Below are 16,339 nucleotides of genomic sequence, written 5' to 3'. Positions count from 1 at the left end.
TGCTGGAATTACAGGCGTGAGCCACGACGCCCCGGGGAAAACTTTTTTTAAATTATTAACAAGGCCCTTCCCTTTGAGAAGTAAGGTTCGCGATTCTCCCCCTACATAAATTCATTTCTTTGAGTGGCTACCATATGCAAGGTTCTAAGCTAAGCCCTCTTCATAATAGCTAACATTTGTGTAATGTTTCATTGTTTACATACAACTTTAAATTTTGTTATCTCCTGCTCACCTATAACTGACAGCTCTTATTTGTGTTTATTGACATTACACTTAGTTACTGATTGGCTTGTATACGTTCTTTAAGGGTAAAGATTCTTGAAAAGGTTACATTTGTATAACTCTCTATAACTGATGTCATGTCTCCCTTTTTCTTCCCTTTTCCTTTCCTTCAAATTTATTTGATAACTCATATTATGGCAAATAAAATGGACATTCATCAGTAAAATGTTAAGATAATAAAGTTAATTTTGCTTCATGGACTAACATTCTAGGTGGTATCAAGGATAAAATAAGTGATATGTTGCTTCTTGCTCCCCATTGTCAAATCATCGGGAACCCTCAAAAACTATTATTAAACTGTCTCAGTTAAAAATGCCAGTTTGGGGATTTGGAGGGGGGATAATTAGACACCAAATAGCTCTACCAGAGATAATACTTTTCAGTAGCAGAGTGAATATAGTATAGATATTAATTTTATTAGACTTCACAATTTGCCATATGTTACTGGGACACACCTTAGTAATTTGAGTATTTGAAACATTATTTTTCATGTTCAGCTTTACAGAGACAGCTTCTCCAGAGTTTGTTTATTGTAACCTCAGGGATTGATTTAATGGAAACTACTTCCTTAAATATCTTTATTTCATGGTTCTGAAATTTCTATGATATTCATTCTCGAAACTTTTTGTAGAATAAGAATCCTGTTTTTAAGGAAATGTGCTCTGCATTTATTTCTAGAGGCCCACATTTTAATGTTCAATCTTAGTTTACGCCATAGTTTACAAGTTTCCTTCATAGTTCTAAAAAAGTTAAATAAATAACCAAATATATCTTCTTTTTCTGAATATCTTTAAAATATATTTTTTTCATTTACAAAGGTAACATATAATTATTAAAAATTTTTAAACTATAGGAATGTAAGAAGTGAAAAGTGAGCTTCTCATAATCTCACCACACAAAGATGACTTTCCTTGACAGTTCCTATCCGTTCATATTTTTCAGTGTGCATAGTTCTGTGTGTACACACATTGTATTTGTATTAGTGTTTGTACTCATACTTCACATAGTGTTCTGTAATCAAATGTTCTCAGCAGGTTTTCATGAATTTTTCTTTTACATTAAATAGAGATATTCCATGATTTTAAAAATGTTTGGCTGGGCGCGGTGGCTCACACCTGTAATCCCAGCACTTTGGGAGGCCGAGATGGGCAGATCACAAGGTCAGGAGTTCGAGACCAGCCTGTCCAATGTGGTGCAACCCCGCTTTACTAAAACTACAAAAATTAGCTAGGCGTGGTGGTGGGCACCTGTAGTCCTAGCTACTCAGGAGGCTGAGGCAGGAGAATCGCTTGAATCCGGGAGGCAGAAGTTGCAGTGAGCCGAGAGCACACCACTGCACTCCAGACTGGGCAACAGAGTGAGATTCCATCTCAAAAAAAAGTTTGTTCATGTGATTATTACTTTTATGTGTTGACTTGAATAGTCCACGAGATGCCCAGATAGCTGATTAAACACTGTTTCTGGGTGTCTCTGTGAGTGGGTTTTCATTTGAATTGGTGAACTGTGTAAAGCAGGTGGCCCTCCTTAGAATGGGTGAGCATCATCTAATTCATTGAGGGCCTGAAAAAAGAACAAAAAGGTGGAGGAAGGGTGAATTTGCTCTCTGCCTAGCAGCTTGAGCTGAGACATCAGTCTCTTGCCCTCAGTGCTTCTGGCTCTAAGGTCACCAGACCCTGACTAGAATCTACACCACTGACTAGCTTGCTCTCAGGCTTTCAAACTATACCATCAGCTTTTCTAGGTCTCCAGCTTGCAGACGGGTGAACATGGGACTTCTCCGACTTCATAATCTCAGCCAATTCCTTAAAATAAATCTCACTTTATATCTATCTATTAATGTCTATCTGTCTATCTCTATATGTAGATATGAGAGATATAAGACCTATAGATATCTGTATCTACACAGAGAGAGATCCCATTGGTTGGTTTCTCTGGAGAATCCTGGCTAATACGTGCAGTACTGACATTATTTTTTTAAGCACAATGGATTGATAACATAGACTCACTTTTGCAACTTGTTTGTCACATAAAATGGAGCATGTAAAATCTTTCTAGATGAAAACATGTGTATTTATTTTGATGCTACATAGTATTCTATTGTATTGATATACCACAATAGAGTGAACCATCCATTCTTTTCTTGATGCATATTGAGGTCATTTTCAGTGTTCCAAATGACATCCTCTTGATTTATTTCTGTGTACTTACACAAATATATGGTACATTTCCATGTTATTGAATGTGAACAATTAGAATTTTGATAAATATCACCAAAATGTCTTTTGGAGAATGTACATAAATAACAACCTGTTATTAACTCTGGAAATTATCACTTAAATATTTTAGGAAAACAGAGAGGTAAAAATGAGGTAGTGGTTTTAGTTTTGCATTTTCATTATTATTAGTGATTTTGAGCAGTACTGTATTTATTAACATTTTATTGTTTCTTATCTAAACTACCTCTCCTTACCCACTCCTAATCTAACTTTCAGTTATTTTCCATTTTGTTTACAGAACTCTCTTCTCTTTATGTATAGTAAATTGTCATTTATATATTTTCAAAATGTCTTTTAATTTTATTTATAAATCATTGAGTAAACTAATGAGTAAATGAGGGACTGATATAAAATATTAAAAACTGGTAATTAAGTAAGACATGTTAAGTTCATAATAGGCACATGTACCCAGGCTGCTGTGGGGTCATAGAACAGTGGTAGCTACAGCTAAGTGGAGAGAAAAAGAAGGCCAGCTGTACCAGATGAAACTTGAGCTGTGTTTTAAAATATGACTAGAGGCCAAGCGCAGCGGCTCACACCTATAATCCTTTGGGAGGCCGAGGCGGGCAAATCACGAGGTCAGGAGTTTGAGACCAGGCTGGCCAACATGGTGAAACCCTGTCTCTACTAAAAATACAAAAATTAGCCAGGCATGGTGGTGTGCGCCTGTAATCCCAGCTACTGAGGAGGCTGAGGCAGGAGAATCACTTGAACCCAGGAGGCAGAGGTCGCAGTGAGCCGAGATCATGCCACTGTACTCTAACCTGGGCGACACAGTGAGACTTCATCTCAGTAATAATAATAATAATAAAATAAAATACGACTAGAAATTGTTACGTAAAAGAAGATGAAGAAGTTGTTCTGGCAAGAGGATGCAGCAATCCAGGTGGAAGACAGCAAGGTCTTTTCTGGAAATTACAAATTGTTCACTTTGCCTAGAGCAAAAGTTACTGTACAGAGAGCTATGACACAGAGAGCTATGAGATGGGGTTACAGAGAGGGAGAGGGGCCATTGTGAATGGCTTGGTATGTTAAGATAAGGCATTTGAGGTTTACCCTGAAAACTTGGGGAATCATCGATGTGCCTAGATTTGAATTTCAAGACGACTAGTCTAACACAAATATAAAAATAGTTCAGAAGGAATCAGTCAGCATGCAGGAAGACCAGGTTGTGTTGAGGCAGACATTAAATTTTTCATTGTCATAATTATCAGGGGTCAACATAAAATCTTTTAAAACGTCTCTGAAATTGGAATTTAGCAGTAGCTCTGGAAGAATATATACCTGGCGAGTGGGGATGCTTGCGGTAGAGAGACTTTTTCTTTTCTTCTGTACACATTTGCGTATACTCAAGTTTTATTTTTCAATCAATCAGAGACTTTAATACTAAAGCAATATTTTTTTAAAAACTGCACCAGTAACAGATGGGAAAGATCTGACTTGGAAATTTTTGTGATAAGTACTGAGTGCTTTGATGGACCATCAAATCAGTCTGAAACCAAATGTGAATATGGCTACTAAAAGCTGGTGTAGTAATAGTTGGTTACATTAGTATTTTATAGTATTCTAATAAAGAGTGTTTATACTCTGCTTTGTAACAGTAAAATTGTATCTGGAAGCAAAGTTTGTTCACTTTGGGTGTCAAAATTGAGATGATCAACTTGGACCATGTTTAGGAGAAAGAACTGTGAGAGAAATGACTTAAAATCATATTAGGTAAGGAATAATTAAAGAAAATGGTTATATATGTATGTATGTATACATATATATCACAAATTGTCAAAATTGTACCCCTTAAACATATGTAATTTTATTGGTCAACTATACCTCAATAAGGCTGGAGAAAAAAGGAAAATGAGGATGTTTAGAGCAGGCCAAGCAAGATATTTGATTTCAGTAAATAAGAATATTTTATTAAATTCCTAATAGAAATAGAAACAAGAAATTGAAGTTGCAAGAGGGCAGATTTTTATACAAAAAAGGAAGAAATCAAATGGATGTCACCTTTTATTGCCCAGAAACTGATATCCCTGATGTTTTTGCCAACTTCTCCTAAACTGGCAAAGACTGCAGTATTCATTCATTTCACTAATTGTTATGGCCAGTTGTACATGATGAATTCCATAAAGGCCAGCCATTTGTTTGCAAATTCTTTTAATAAGTTTGCATACATTTGTCTCATTAAATAAAACTAACAGGTTCATTTCGTAAGTTGATTGCATTAGATCTGTTTTCAGATTTTTAAACTAGTACACTAAGTGGTAGTATTAATAATATTAAATAATTCAATTTGTCAGTATTACCAAATTTCTTCCCAACTTAGCCATAAATACCTTCTCTCACATACTCTACATACAGAAGCTTAAGTTGCCACTCTTGTCCCCATTGTCTTTACATTTGCTGAAGTTTTGTTGTACACCGCTATTGTGTTATTTCTTCTCACCAACAAAGATGGAGTGGAGTCAGTCGAAAAAGAGAGCTACCCTACACAGTCTAGTTCAGGGTAAATGTCAAACACCTCATAAGATAAAATTTTAGTTTCATCCTGTAGACTTGGGATTCTGACACTTGAGCAGGTTGTAATCACCCTGCAACCCTATGCTAGCCTGCATTAGAATACACTGGACTATGGGATATAATCTGTTCTTCTGTCATCTTGGGCTGGTGATATGGTAAGGCCTAAAAACGACAACACAATTTACATTTTTCTAGTGCCTTTATATACTTCTAAAATGTCTAATGTTTTAGCTCTAGGAAAATATTTCTTACCTAATATAATTTGGGCATTGTTTTGCAAATATGCTCAAGTTCTTTGGTTGGCAAATACATGTATCAGTTCATCTCCAGAGAACAGAACCAATGTGTTCTGTATGTGTATGTGTTCTCTGTGTGTGTGTGTGTGTGTGTGTGTATGTATAAGAAGATTGATCACAAGGAGTTGGCTCGTGTGATTATGAAGGCTGGCAAGTCCCAAGATCTGCAGGGTGAGCAGATCCATCAAGCTGATCCAGGAGAGCTGTCAGTGTCGCTTCAGTCTCGGTCCAAAGACCTGAGAACCAGGAGAGCCAATCGTATAGTTTGAGACTGAAGACCAGCAGCCTTGAGACCTAGGAAGAGCCAATGCTTCTGAGTCTGAAGGCTGGAGAAGAGCCAATGCCCCAGCTTGAGAGCAGGAGTCATTCTCTCTTCATCAGCTTTTTTGTTCTATTCAGGCCTTCAATGGATTGGGCGAGGTCCACCCACGTTAGGGAGGATGATCTGCTTTATTCAGTCTACAGATTTAAATGTTAATCTCATCCAAAAACACCCTCACACACACTCAAAATAGTGTTTGATCAAATGTCTGGACATCCTGTGGCCCAGTTAAGTTAACACATAAATAAAACATCACAATACACTTAACAGACCAGGTGTTCCTATTGCTCATCGGTGTTTATCGCATGTTATCTGTTTACCAATGTTTTCTTTTCCCTACCCAGGAATTATTTACTTAACATCACCTCTTAGTCATTTGGAATCTACCACACTTTCGTTGATGGTTTCTGCTCAAGACGGTGGTGGGCTCACAGCTGTCATTAATGCTGAAGTCACCATACACATTTTCCAGACAACTCTGGCACCTGCTGAATTTGAAAGGCCTAAGTACACTTTCTTAGTTTATGAAGATGTGCCTGAAGATAGTCCCATTGGAACAGTGAAAGCAAGAGAGCCCCTGAGTAAGTACTTATTTCTTATGCTGCATGGAAGTCCATTATTGGAACATTTCTTGTTTTTTCCTAGGCAGTACAATCTTGAATAATCTTTTTCTTCTTTCCATGCAAGTCAAAACAAGGGAGATAACACAACCTGTGGCTTGTTCTTTGTTCTTCCAACATTGTTTCTATCCATCCCACAATTTTTTTTTTCTGATCACAAAAATAATAGACATTTTTAAAAGAATGTTTAAAACAATACAAATTATAATATACAAAGTATATGTCTCCTATAACCCACTCACCAAAACACACACACATACACACTCACACACCATTTACAAGTTTTTGACAAAAATGCATCCTCTGTATTTGTTGTTATAGAGCTTCTTTCCCCACTTAGTATATACTGAGCAACTTTCCAGATAACTGGACATCATTCTGTCTCCCTAAAAGACAGTTGTATAGTATTTCAACTTAGGAAGGAACAAGAGGGGACCAGGAGGAGGACAAGCTCTTTGGAGAGGTAATTCATTTCTAGGAATTTATCCTGCAGAGGTTCCTCTACAAGTGTGAAAAAGTCACACACGGCTATTTGCTCAAGTACTATTTGGACTAGCAAGATTTTTTAAATCATTCAAACTGATAGCAAATGTAAACATAAAACATACCTAAGTTGAAATACTATACAGTCTCTATGGAGAGTATTTGCCCTTCATAGGTAGATATAACAGAGAAACATCAACATAAATTTAACTTGACTTCCTCAAACATATTAAAAAAGGTATCCAAAATATTTTCTGAATATCTTACCCTTTAACTAATGTAAGAAGGATGAAGGAAGATACGAAACCTGTGCCTTGCTCTTTGCCCTTTGGGCATTCTTTTCGTACACCAAAAAATTCTTAAAACGACGTGTCCACTTTTCAGCAGAGGAAAAGTAAGACATTGCACAGTAGTCTCCGTAGATGGAGAATATACAATCACGCGTCCTTAACGATGGGAAATGTTTTGAGAAATGCCTCATTAGAAAATTTTGTCAGTGTGCAGATATCACAGAATGTACTCACACAAACCTAGATGGTGTCGCCTACCAGACACCTAGGCTAAATGTTATAATCGATTGCTCCCAGGTTACGAACCTGCACAGCATATTACTGCACTTAATACTGTAGGCATTTGTACCCCAAAAGTAAAGATTTATGTATGTGAACATAGAAAATGTACAATAAAATGCGGTGTCAGAATCTTAATATATGAGGTCCATCATTGGAGTGTCATTAGGCAGTGGATGACTGTATTAATATTTCAATTTCTAAGTTTCCAGTGGGTCCACCCTTTTGACATACAGTGGTTGCCCCCTCTCTCTTTTTCAGACTCCTCAGAACCCATCTTTTACAGGATTTCTTCTGGTGATCTCGGCGGAAAGTTCTCCATTCACCCGTGGCTGGGCACTATTCGCACCCGGAAGCCCCTGGATCACGAGACGCAGCCCGTGGTTGTGCTCACCGTGCAGGCGCAGCTCGGCAGCGCCCCAGCCTGCAGCAGCACAGAGGTCAATATAACTGTCCTGGATGTCAATGACAACCACCCAGCTTTCCTCAGCACCTCGGATGAGATTAGAATATCGCAGACCACGCCGCCTGGCACAGCCTTGTACCTCGCACGTGCGGAAGACAGAGACAGTGGGCGGAACGGACTCCTCCGGTACTCGATCGCCAGCCCGCAGCCGGGCGTCTTTGCCATTGATAGAGCCCTGGGGGTGCTGTTCCTCAACCGCAGCCTGGGCGCGGGCGAGCACCGGGAGCTCACGCTGATTCTCAGGGCCGAAGACCAAGGCGTGCCTCCTCGGGCAGCCCTGCTGGTGCTGACAGTCGTTATCGAGAAACGCGAACACAGCCCATCCTGGACTTTCGAACATTTGGTCTATCAAGTGGAAGTCAGTGAGTCTCTCTCACCCACGACACAAATACTGCAAACACAGGCGAACCCACTTGGCCCCCAGCGTGCAGCCTCGCCGCTTAGGTACTCGCTGGAACCCAGCGTAGACTCTGCTGTGTTTGGAATCCGCCCTTACACGGGCTGGATTTATTTGCGGCGACAGCTTGACTATGAATCCACCCAAACATATAATTTTAGAGTGTTTGCTTGGATCCCCGAGGACGGATTGTTGCAAAATGTGAGCACTACAGTCACTGTTCATGTCCGGGATGAGAATGACAATTCCCCCACCTTCTTGCATGATGTGTTGTTTCTGAAAGTCGAAGAGAGCCCTGTTCCCCAAGGTGTAATAGGCAAAATTACAGCTATTGACATGGACTATGGAAGGAATGGACAGCTATTATATTTCCTTTTGTCTGATGGAAGATTCTTCAAGATGAATCCTAATACAGGTAGCACTTCATAGTTTCCACCTATTCCTTTAAAATGAGGATTGAGTACTATCACACTGGTCTTTAAGTAAAAATACAAATAAAAAATTAAATAAAGTCAAGATTGAGAAAACTCAAATCGTTAGGTGTAGCATTAGTGCATACATGCAATTGAAATACGGTTTTTAATAAATACAGTATTCGATTACTGTATTGTGAGATCTTAAAAATGGAGTAAAAATTGAACAGAGTTTCTCCCACAGTAATTCATACTTTCCTTGCATCACATCCACATCTTGCCAATATATGTTTTTTTTTTTTTTCTGAACTAGAGGTATAGTCAGAACTGGATTGAATATATCCTTGTGTAAAGACTAATTTTTTCAGCAACCATCCTTTTCCATTTGTAGACATTTAAAAAATGTCAAGATGTATTTTGTGAAATATAAATATCATCAATGTAAAGCTAGAAATGAATTCATTGGTTAAGATTTCAAAATCACTCTCAGAATGTATATCTTTATTCTCATTCTGACAGGGGAACCAGAGGAAAAAGGGGAATAATCACTATGAAATATTTGAAGTCTGAATTAAGAAATTAAAGATTAAAAGTCACTATATTTTAAAATTTATGTTGTGTAAGTTTACAGGGAGTTTATTTAATCCTTACAATGAAATATATTTATACTGCAAATGCGTAGCCAGGAAACTGAGACTCGGATAGCTCAAGTAGTACCCCCAAAGTCATGCAGCTGGTAAGATGAGAGGAAGCCCCCTCTTTGTGTGGGTCCAGCAGACACCATCTGTGTCATAACCTGGGCAGATGGTGCCATGCCTTTAGTGGGACAGACTTTACATTCAGTTCTGATGAACTTCAAGCCTTTGTTCTCAAGCCTCTGTTCTGTGAATTAGGAGAAGGTGACCTTTCTCAGCAGATGGAGGTTTTCACAGGGCACATGACTTGCCAAGAAGGTTGCAAGCTGCCTTTCCACTCTCATTCACTCCCTAAGCTGGGACTCCTTCTCACAGGGCAAAACCATTCAGGTATACAGGATTGACCCTGCTTGCACTTTACTTCCATATGGCTAGTTTTCAAGGTCTTCTATTTCACTTGTTTTTTTCTTTAAAAATAAGCAAACTACAGTTGATTCCCCTTTGATCTTCCCTCCCCTATAAGACCAGGTGTCCATTCCTCATTTCATTGCATGGCTTTAAGCAAGTAGCTTAAGCTCAGAGCTGTTTCCTTACCATGAATACAGGAGACAATTCCTGACATGCCCTGTGCCATGCTTTGAGGGGGAAAGAGCTAAAGAGTATGAAGGGGCTTGGAAGAATATGTGCTTGTAAACTGTTCCTCCTCCCAAGGACAGCAGGGTGCAAGGCAGGGTGGAGGGTGACCTTCAGAGCCTAGGAGACACACCCCCTTTTCATCCAGTTCTCTGGGCAGTCTTCCAAGTGACCAGGAGTTGAGCTCCTGTGGAACCATACCCTGGTGTCGCCCATCCCCCGCTGCAGAAGGAGCTGCAGTCTTTTACATCCCCGATCTCCAAGGCTGCTGCTTATCCATCAGATTTGCTTTATGAATAAAAATCTGTTTGCCATTCAGAAGTTAAGGTCTTCAGAGGAGAATTACAGTTTGGAATTTAAAAAATGCAATTGTGTATATGATCTATATTAAAACCTCAGAGTAAACACTATAAATATAGTTTATATATTAACAGTAAACAGTTATCATAAACACTGCTTACCAATTCAGCAACTTACCTAAATGAGAATTGTCATTTTTGTTTCTTGTTTCCACTTTCTTTTTATGCAATGCTATTTTATTTGTATTAAGACGAAAAAAGTTTTTAGCCATAGAAATGTTTGTCGGTAGCTGCTTTATGCTCACGTTCTCACAGGTACATTTTTTTTTTTTTCATAAATGATGAGGAAACCAATTCTTGGCAGAGCTCTCTAACAGGAGACAGGCTATTGGACCAAGTGCTTGTCTTCCCACGGTCCCTGGCAATAGGGAGAGGTAGTTAAATGTTATGCCTGGGTTTGCATGACTGACACGTGAGGAAAGTTACCAAAGGTAGTGTAGCTCTAGGCAGAAATATTTGAAATAAAGCTTCTAAAGCATTAAGAGTTTTTAGGAAGTCAGTGTCCATTGCTACATGTCTATTTTGTGAGATAAAAAACAAATACCTGTGTACATAAAACACAAACCATTGCCTAAGGAATATGATTCAATTTTCAGAAAGATGTGTTAAAGTAGTGATAACAGCTGCCATTTGTGTAATCATGTATAGCTTGCACAATATTTTTAAATGTGTGATTACATTTCTTCCTGACAGTAGTCCCAGGCTCGGAGGGGCCATTCCATATCTGAGGTGGGGAAACTGGGGCCCAAATCCAGAACTTGCATCAGAGCTAACGTGCTTTCCATCATCCTGTATAGCAGCATAAGGAGGGATAAGCAGCAGTTTTAAATCTTCTCAATCATTACTAAGTTCCCACAGAGTTTTATCGTTTTTATGAATTCATTTTTTATTAGTTCAAATGATTGATGGATGATAATTTGAAATACAAAGCATAACAAATATAAAGTGACATTTTCAGGAGCAACTTGAGAAAATTTTTTCAACAGTACCATAGAGTCCAACTACTATGTAGATGGTCTTAGAAGTCGCGTGTTCGCTCAAAGCTTTGCGTTTGGTTTTCCTTCTGGAAATTGTTCTGGCCGCGGTGCGCCTGGTACACAGTGCCTGTGTCTTGTTCTGCTCTGTGCCCCGCAGGAGAGTTGATCAATTGGGTGGCACTGGATCGTGAGCACCGGGGGCACCATCAGATGACTGTGCTAGTGACAGACCGCGGCTCCCCACCACGAAATGCCACCGTGGCGGTTTACGTCTCAGTTACTGACATCAATGATAACAGGCCCTTCTTCCCCCAGTGTCTGCCTGGAAAGGAGTTACACGTGAAGGTTTGTGAAGTAACCTTGCGATGAAGTTGTAATATCTTAAGTCATTTGTTTTGAGCACCATCTTGTGGTAAAACATGTGAATGTATCACATCAGTCTTGGTGTGGCAGAGCGTACTTTTTTCTAGAAGACCTAGATATTGTGCACATTAAAAAAAAAAAAAAACTTTTAAGAAGGTAAATGAATCTATGTGCTCTTTGGCATTGTACCTCTAGTTGCTTTCTATTAATAAGTGTAGTTCAGCCCTTTGTATACAAACTGAATGGTGCTTCAGGATAATGCTCAGACGTGGCTTGTTTTTCCAGTAGTTTGCATGCATCTCTTTGTGCAGAGCTTCTTAAGGGCAATTGATACATGTCTCTCAGATAATTACTTAAGGGTAGGGGAACAACGTGTAGCTCTAAAGTGGGTAGGTGGACATCCAGAGATAGTAAAAGATGATCCTTTTGATCACATGGACAAACTTGCAATTATATTTATATTATCTCATCTTTTTCATTTCTGTCTTTTTGTATGTTTTATAATATACATAATAAATTAGAATCTCAGTTCATTCACATAATTAATAAATATGTTTGGACCTACTAATAATTTTTTTAGTAGATGGGTTATAATAATGAAAAGTTTAGAAGCTACTGTTCTAGAACAATTGAATTAGACATTCAAATTGTGCTCAAATACACATATTGAACAACTCAATGAAAGTATTGAGGAACTCACAACTTTAAACCGATCTTCTGAGTTCAGCTTTAAAGAAAAATTCTAACAAAGCAAAATATTATTGTATTATCATTACGCTTTATAATAATATTATTAAAATGTCCTGTGGCTTAACTGGGCAGTTGGACTCTAAACATGTAGTTGAACTTCACATGCACATTTCAATATTCCAGGAGAGCTCCTGATAACTGATATGTCCTGTATGAGTTTTGTTTTCTGAATTAAAGGTTCATACTTATTTTAAGCATATTTTAAGCCGTAGCAACTACCTTTCAAAAAATGTCCTAAGAGATGATGAATGAGAATATGCTAGAAATCTTAAAATACACCAAAAATCTAAGATTGTTTAGTAAGTCCAATTTCTTTTTCTTTTGGTCAGAATTAGTTCAGATGCCTCAGATAATTCATTATAATTGAATAAAAGATTTAATTTGTAAGGAGGATTCTTTTCATGGACTTACACCCATATAATTTTTACATGGTATGCATTTGAATTATATGTGGATTTAAGATAGTTTAAAATGTTAAAATGTATAATGTATTCATTCATTTAAAGGTCCACTGATATTTCTTTTTAAACTTTTGTTAACTCATTTGTAAGCTGTTTGTTTTAATGGCAGGTTCTGGAAGGTCAACCAGTAAAAATGTTGGTCACAACTGTGTTTGCAAAGGATCCTGATGAAGGAAATAATGCAGAAGTTATATACTCAGTATCTTCAGGTAAAAATTACTGTTCATACAGGATTAAGAACTTTTAGGATTTCTGCTTTCATTTATCAACTATCCCCTTCTGGGAAAACAGGTTCTATTTTGATTACTTAGAATGCTGTAGTTAATTTTGAAAACACACCAAGTTACAAACAAAATACATTTGCTATTGTCAAGAGCTACTTTCAGTTTTTGAAAAATAATTTATAAGTTTAATAAAAAATCAGAGTAGCTTTTTACATTCCTAATAGAAACCATTCATCTTTAGTGAATAATTTGCAATAATGTGAAGTACAAATTTACTTTTGTTGATAGGAAAGTGTTAAGGGATAAGAATTGGTATTAAGTATGATTAAGAGTTCCAAGCATCCATGAATCTTTATGAAGACTAAATACTTGTAAGATCGGAGTAAATCATGCCTAGAAAATGTCACATGTATACATATATGTGTGTGTATGGGGAAATTTTATTGAAGTGGGCTTACTATTATGTTGGAATGTGCAGGCCTCAGATCTTTTCAAGTTATTTACTTTAGTTGGCATTGTGTTTTATAGCACTTTAAAAGACATTTGGTGCTTTGTCATGTTTGATACAAACATAGGACATAGGAAAGAAGAGACAACATTGTCCTTACCCACAGATAATTTGATTGTCTTCATTGAAAACCCAAGAGATGCTATTGGCAACCCTTTGGAATTAATAAAATAGCCAATTTTGTGGGAACAATGTCAACATGTGAAACTCACTGGTATTTTTAAAACTTAGGAGTTTCCAAAGATCTCATTCACTATGGTGAATTTACAAAGAAAATGAAAGGGTGTAGGGGCATATCTACTGTGAAGCTAATGAAGCTTAGTTTTAGGGTGTTTTACTTGCATAGCCTCCCCAGGGAGAGGGGAAAGTGGAAAATTTATTTTTCTTAAGGAAGGCCTCTCAAACTATACAAACTTCAAAACAATACAAATAGGATCTCTCTTTATTAGGGGCGTAGAAAAAATTCCAGTATAACTTGTACAAAACTTTCATACAGAAAAGTAAAAAATATTAATGAAGGACATAAAAGAATGAAATGAAAAGCTGTATCATGTTCTTGCTTGGGAAGACTCAATATCCTAAAGATGACAATTCTTAACAAAAATATAATTATTAATTCAGTATGATTTCAATCAAAATTTCAATGAGGCTTTGATAGAATTTGACAAGCTGACTCTAAAAGTCATGTGGAAGAGCAAAAGACAAGGAATAACTAAGACAATGTCCAAAGAACAAGTGGGAAGCTGGCCCTACCCAGTCTTAATTTATAAAATTTCATAATTAAGACACTATTGTATTGATTCACTCATTAATAAATAGACCAGTTGAAAAGAGTAGGGGTGACACTTTACACATATGGAAACTTGACATATGAGGGAGTAGAAAATAAATGGGGAAAAGATGGACTACCAATATGTGACGCTGATGTGCCTGGTCACCTACAGGGAAAAATATATCTACTCTCAGCATATCAAAGATGAGTCTTATTAAATGTAGAAATCTTTAACTCTTACAAAAGAAAATATGAGAGTGTTTATACATATGGCATTGGGAATAAAGAAGATGGTTTAAATAAGAAGAAAAGCAAAAGTTCACAAAGAAGTAGATACATAAAACTACATGAAAATTGAAAACACTACAAAATATGCCATTGTTTACAATTTGATTAGTCAAGTCACAAATTGGGAAAAGATAATTACAGCCCAGTAACCAATACAAAATTAGTATTCAGAATTTATTAAGAACTCCTGCAAACCAGTAAGAAAAAGACAAATAAATAATAAAACTGGACAAAGAATATTAACAGACAACTCAAAGAAAAGAAGCCTGAATAATTAAAAAGATTTTTAAAGCATGCCCAGACTCCTTGATATGATGGCTTTGAAGAGCAATGAAGCAATATCTGATAAGATTGGAGATGTGCTTATGCTATACCCTTGCAGTTCTAGTTCTGTTACTCTAGAGGAACTTTATATGTGCAGAGTGAGATTGTAACAGGATATTCATTGAAGCATTGTTTCAGTTGTTTGCGTAATATGGTATATTCACAGAATACTCTACAGCAATGAAAATGAATACAGTAGAGTTTCATACATGGCAGTGTGGATAAATATTAAATCCAAAGTTAAGCAAGGAAGGCAAAAATTTTACAGAAGATAAAAAGAATTTGACGCAAACAGCAGCTTTGAGTTCGTGGCATTGCCTTTCATTGGTAAATTTACATATGCAGTTCTTCTCAATACTTCCGTGGTCAGGCAGCCAAATTCTTCTCTCGTGTTTCTATGCCTATATAAACCATCCACATTTATTTAGCTATAAATGTCTTCCCAAGTTTTCAGGACACTTGAATGGTGGATTACACAGACGTAGTGAGCCTGCAGCAGATCCACATTTGGAGACAGCCCTTTCCTCTGTGTTCCTGCTGTCCCCTCCAGAGACTCTCCCCCATCCTCCCCCTCTTTTTTTGTCTTCCCTTTTGTTACTTCTCAAATTTCTCTTTTAATTGTCTTAGCTTATTTTAATCTGGTCCTTGTGAGGAAGAAAAACTGGCTTTGCAGTCATGCATTCAACAATCTTCCTCTGGCTATGAGGTCAGTTAGGTCAATAAGATCTTTATATCTTTTTTTCCTGTTTTATTTTGGGGTGGAGAAGACAACATAGTGTGCCTGTGAAAGACAATGAAGGTGAAGAGGGAAGATACACACAAGGCTATAATCCTGCTATAATACCAGTATTTAAAAGCAAGCAAAGCCATGGTATATGTTATTTATGGATGTATGGACTGGAAAGATAAACCTCAACTTTAGTTATAAAAGTGACTTTCTAAAGAGGAGGGGAATGAGATTTGGAGCTGTATACAGATCCACTCCTTTTCCATTTCTTGGAAAAATGTGAAGAAATATTGAAAATTAATCAATTTAAGAAGTGATACTTTGATGTTCATGTATTTGTGAATGTTCGAAATTTTTTTTTAAATTAGCTTCGAAAATGATACTTGAGGCACATCAATACAAAAATATGAAGATATACATTACATTATTCCTATCTTTATTTTTTATCTGATAGTAAAATAGAAGTGACTACAAAATATATGGTAAAATAATGAGATGAAAATCGGTATAAGGGGAATAAAGGTATGTATCATATTCATGAATGTATTCTATAGTATTTCTATGAGAATAAAATCAATGGGTTAAAGCATAGAAATCACAACTAATAAATGTTACATAATTGCCTGCTCGCATGCTATGAGTTTCTTGAAGACAGGGCTTCTTTTTTATTTGCCCTT

The 16,339-nt window shown here is 37.1% G+C and overlaps 1 protein-coding gene across 1 annotated transcript in view; it reads left to right on the top strand.

Annotated features, from left to right (window-relative positions):
• DCHS2 (dachsous cadherin-related 2) overlaps positions 1-16,339 on the top strand; it is a 265,954-nt gene that overhangs the window by 150,752 nt on the left and 98,863 nt on the right. Inside the window, exons 4-7 of the mRNA XM_025385992.1 lie at positions 6,038-6,274; positions 7,627-8,643; positions 11,403-11,590; positions 12,929-13,028. Coding sequence (XP_025241777.1) covers positions 6,038-6,274; positions 7,627-8,643; positions 11,403-11,590; positions 12,929-13,028 — 1,542 coding nt within the window. The remainder of the gene's footprint in view (positions 1-6,037; positions 6,275-7,626; positions 8,644-11,402; positions 11,591-12,928; positions 13,029-16,339) is intronic.

Source organism: Theropithecus gelada, chromosome 5 (genome assembly GCF_003255815.1).
Source record: "Theropithecus gelada isolate Dixy chromosome 5, Tgel_1.0, whole genome shotgun sequence".
NCBI lineage: Eukaryota > Metazoa > Chordata > Mammalia > Primates > Cercopithecidae > Theropithecus > Theropithecus gelada.
Note: the sequence above shows the minus strand (reverse complement) of the source record. Positions and strands in the feature narration are given on the sequence as shown.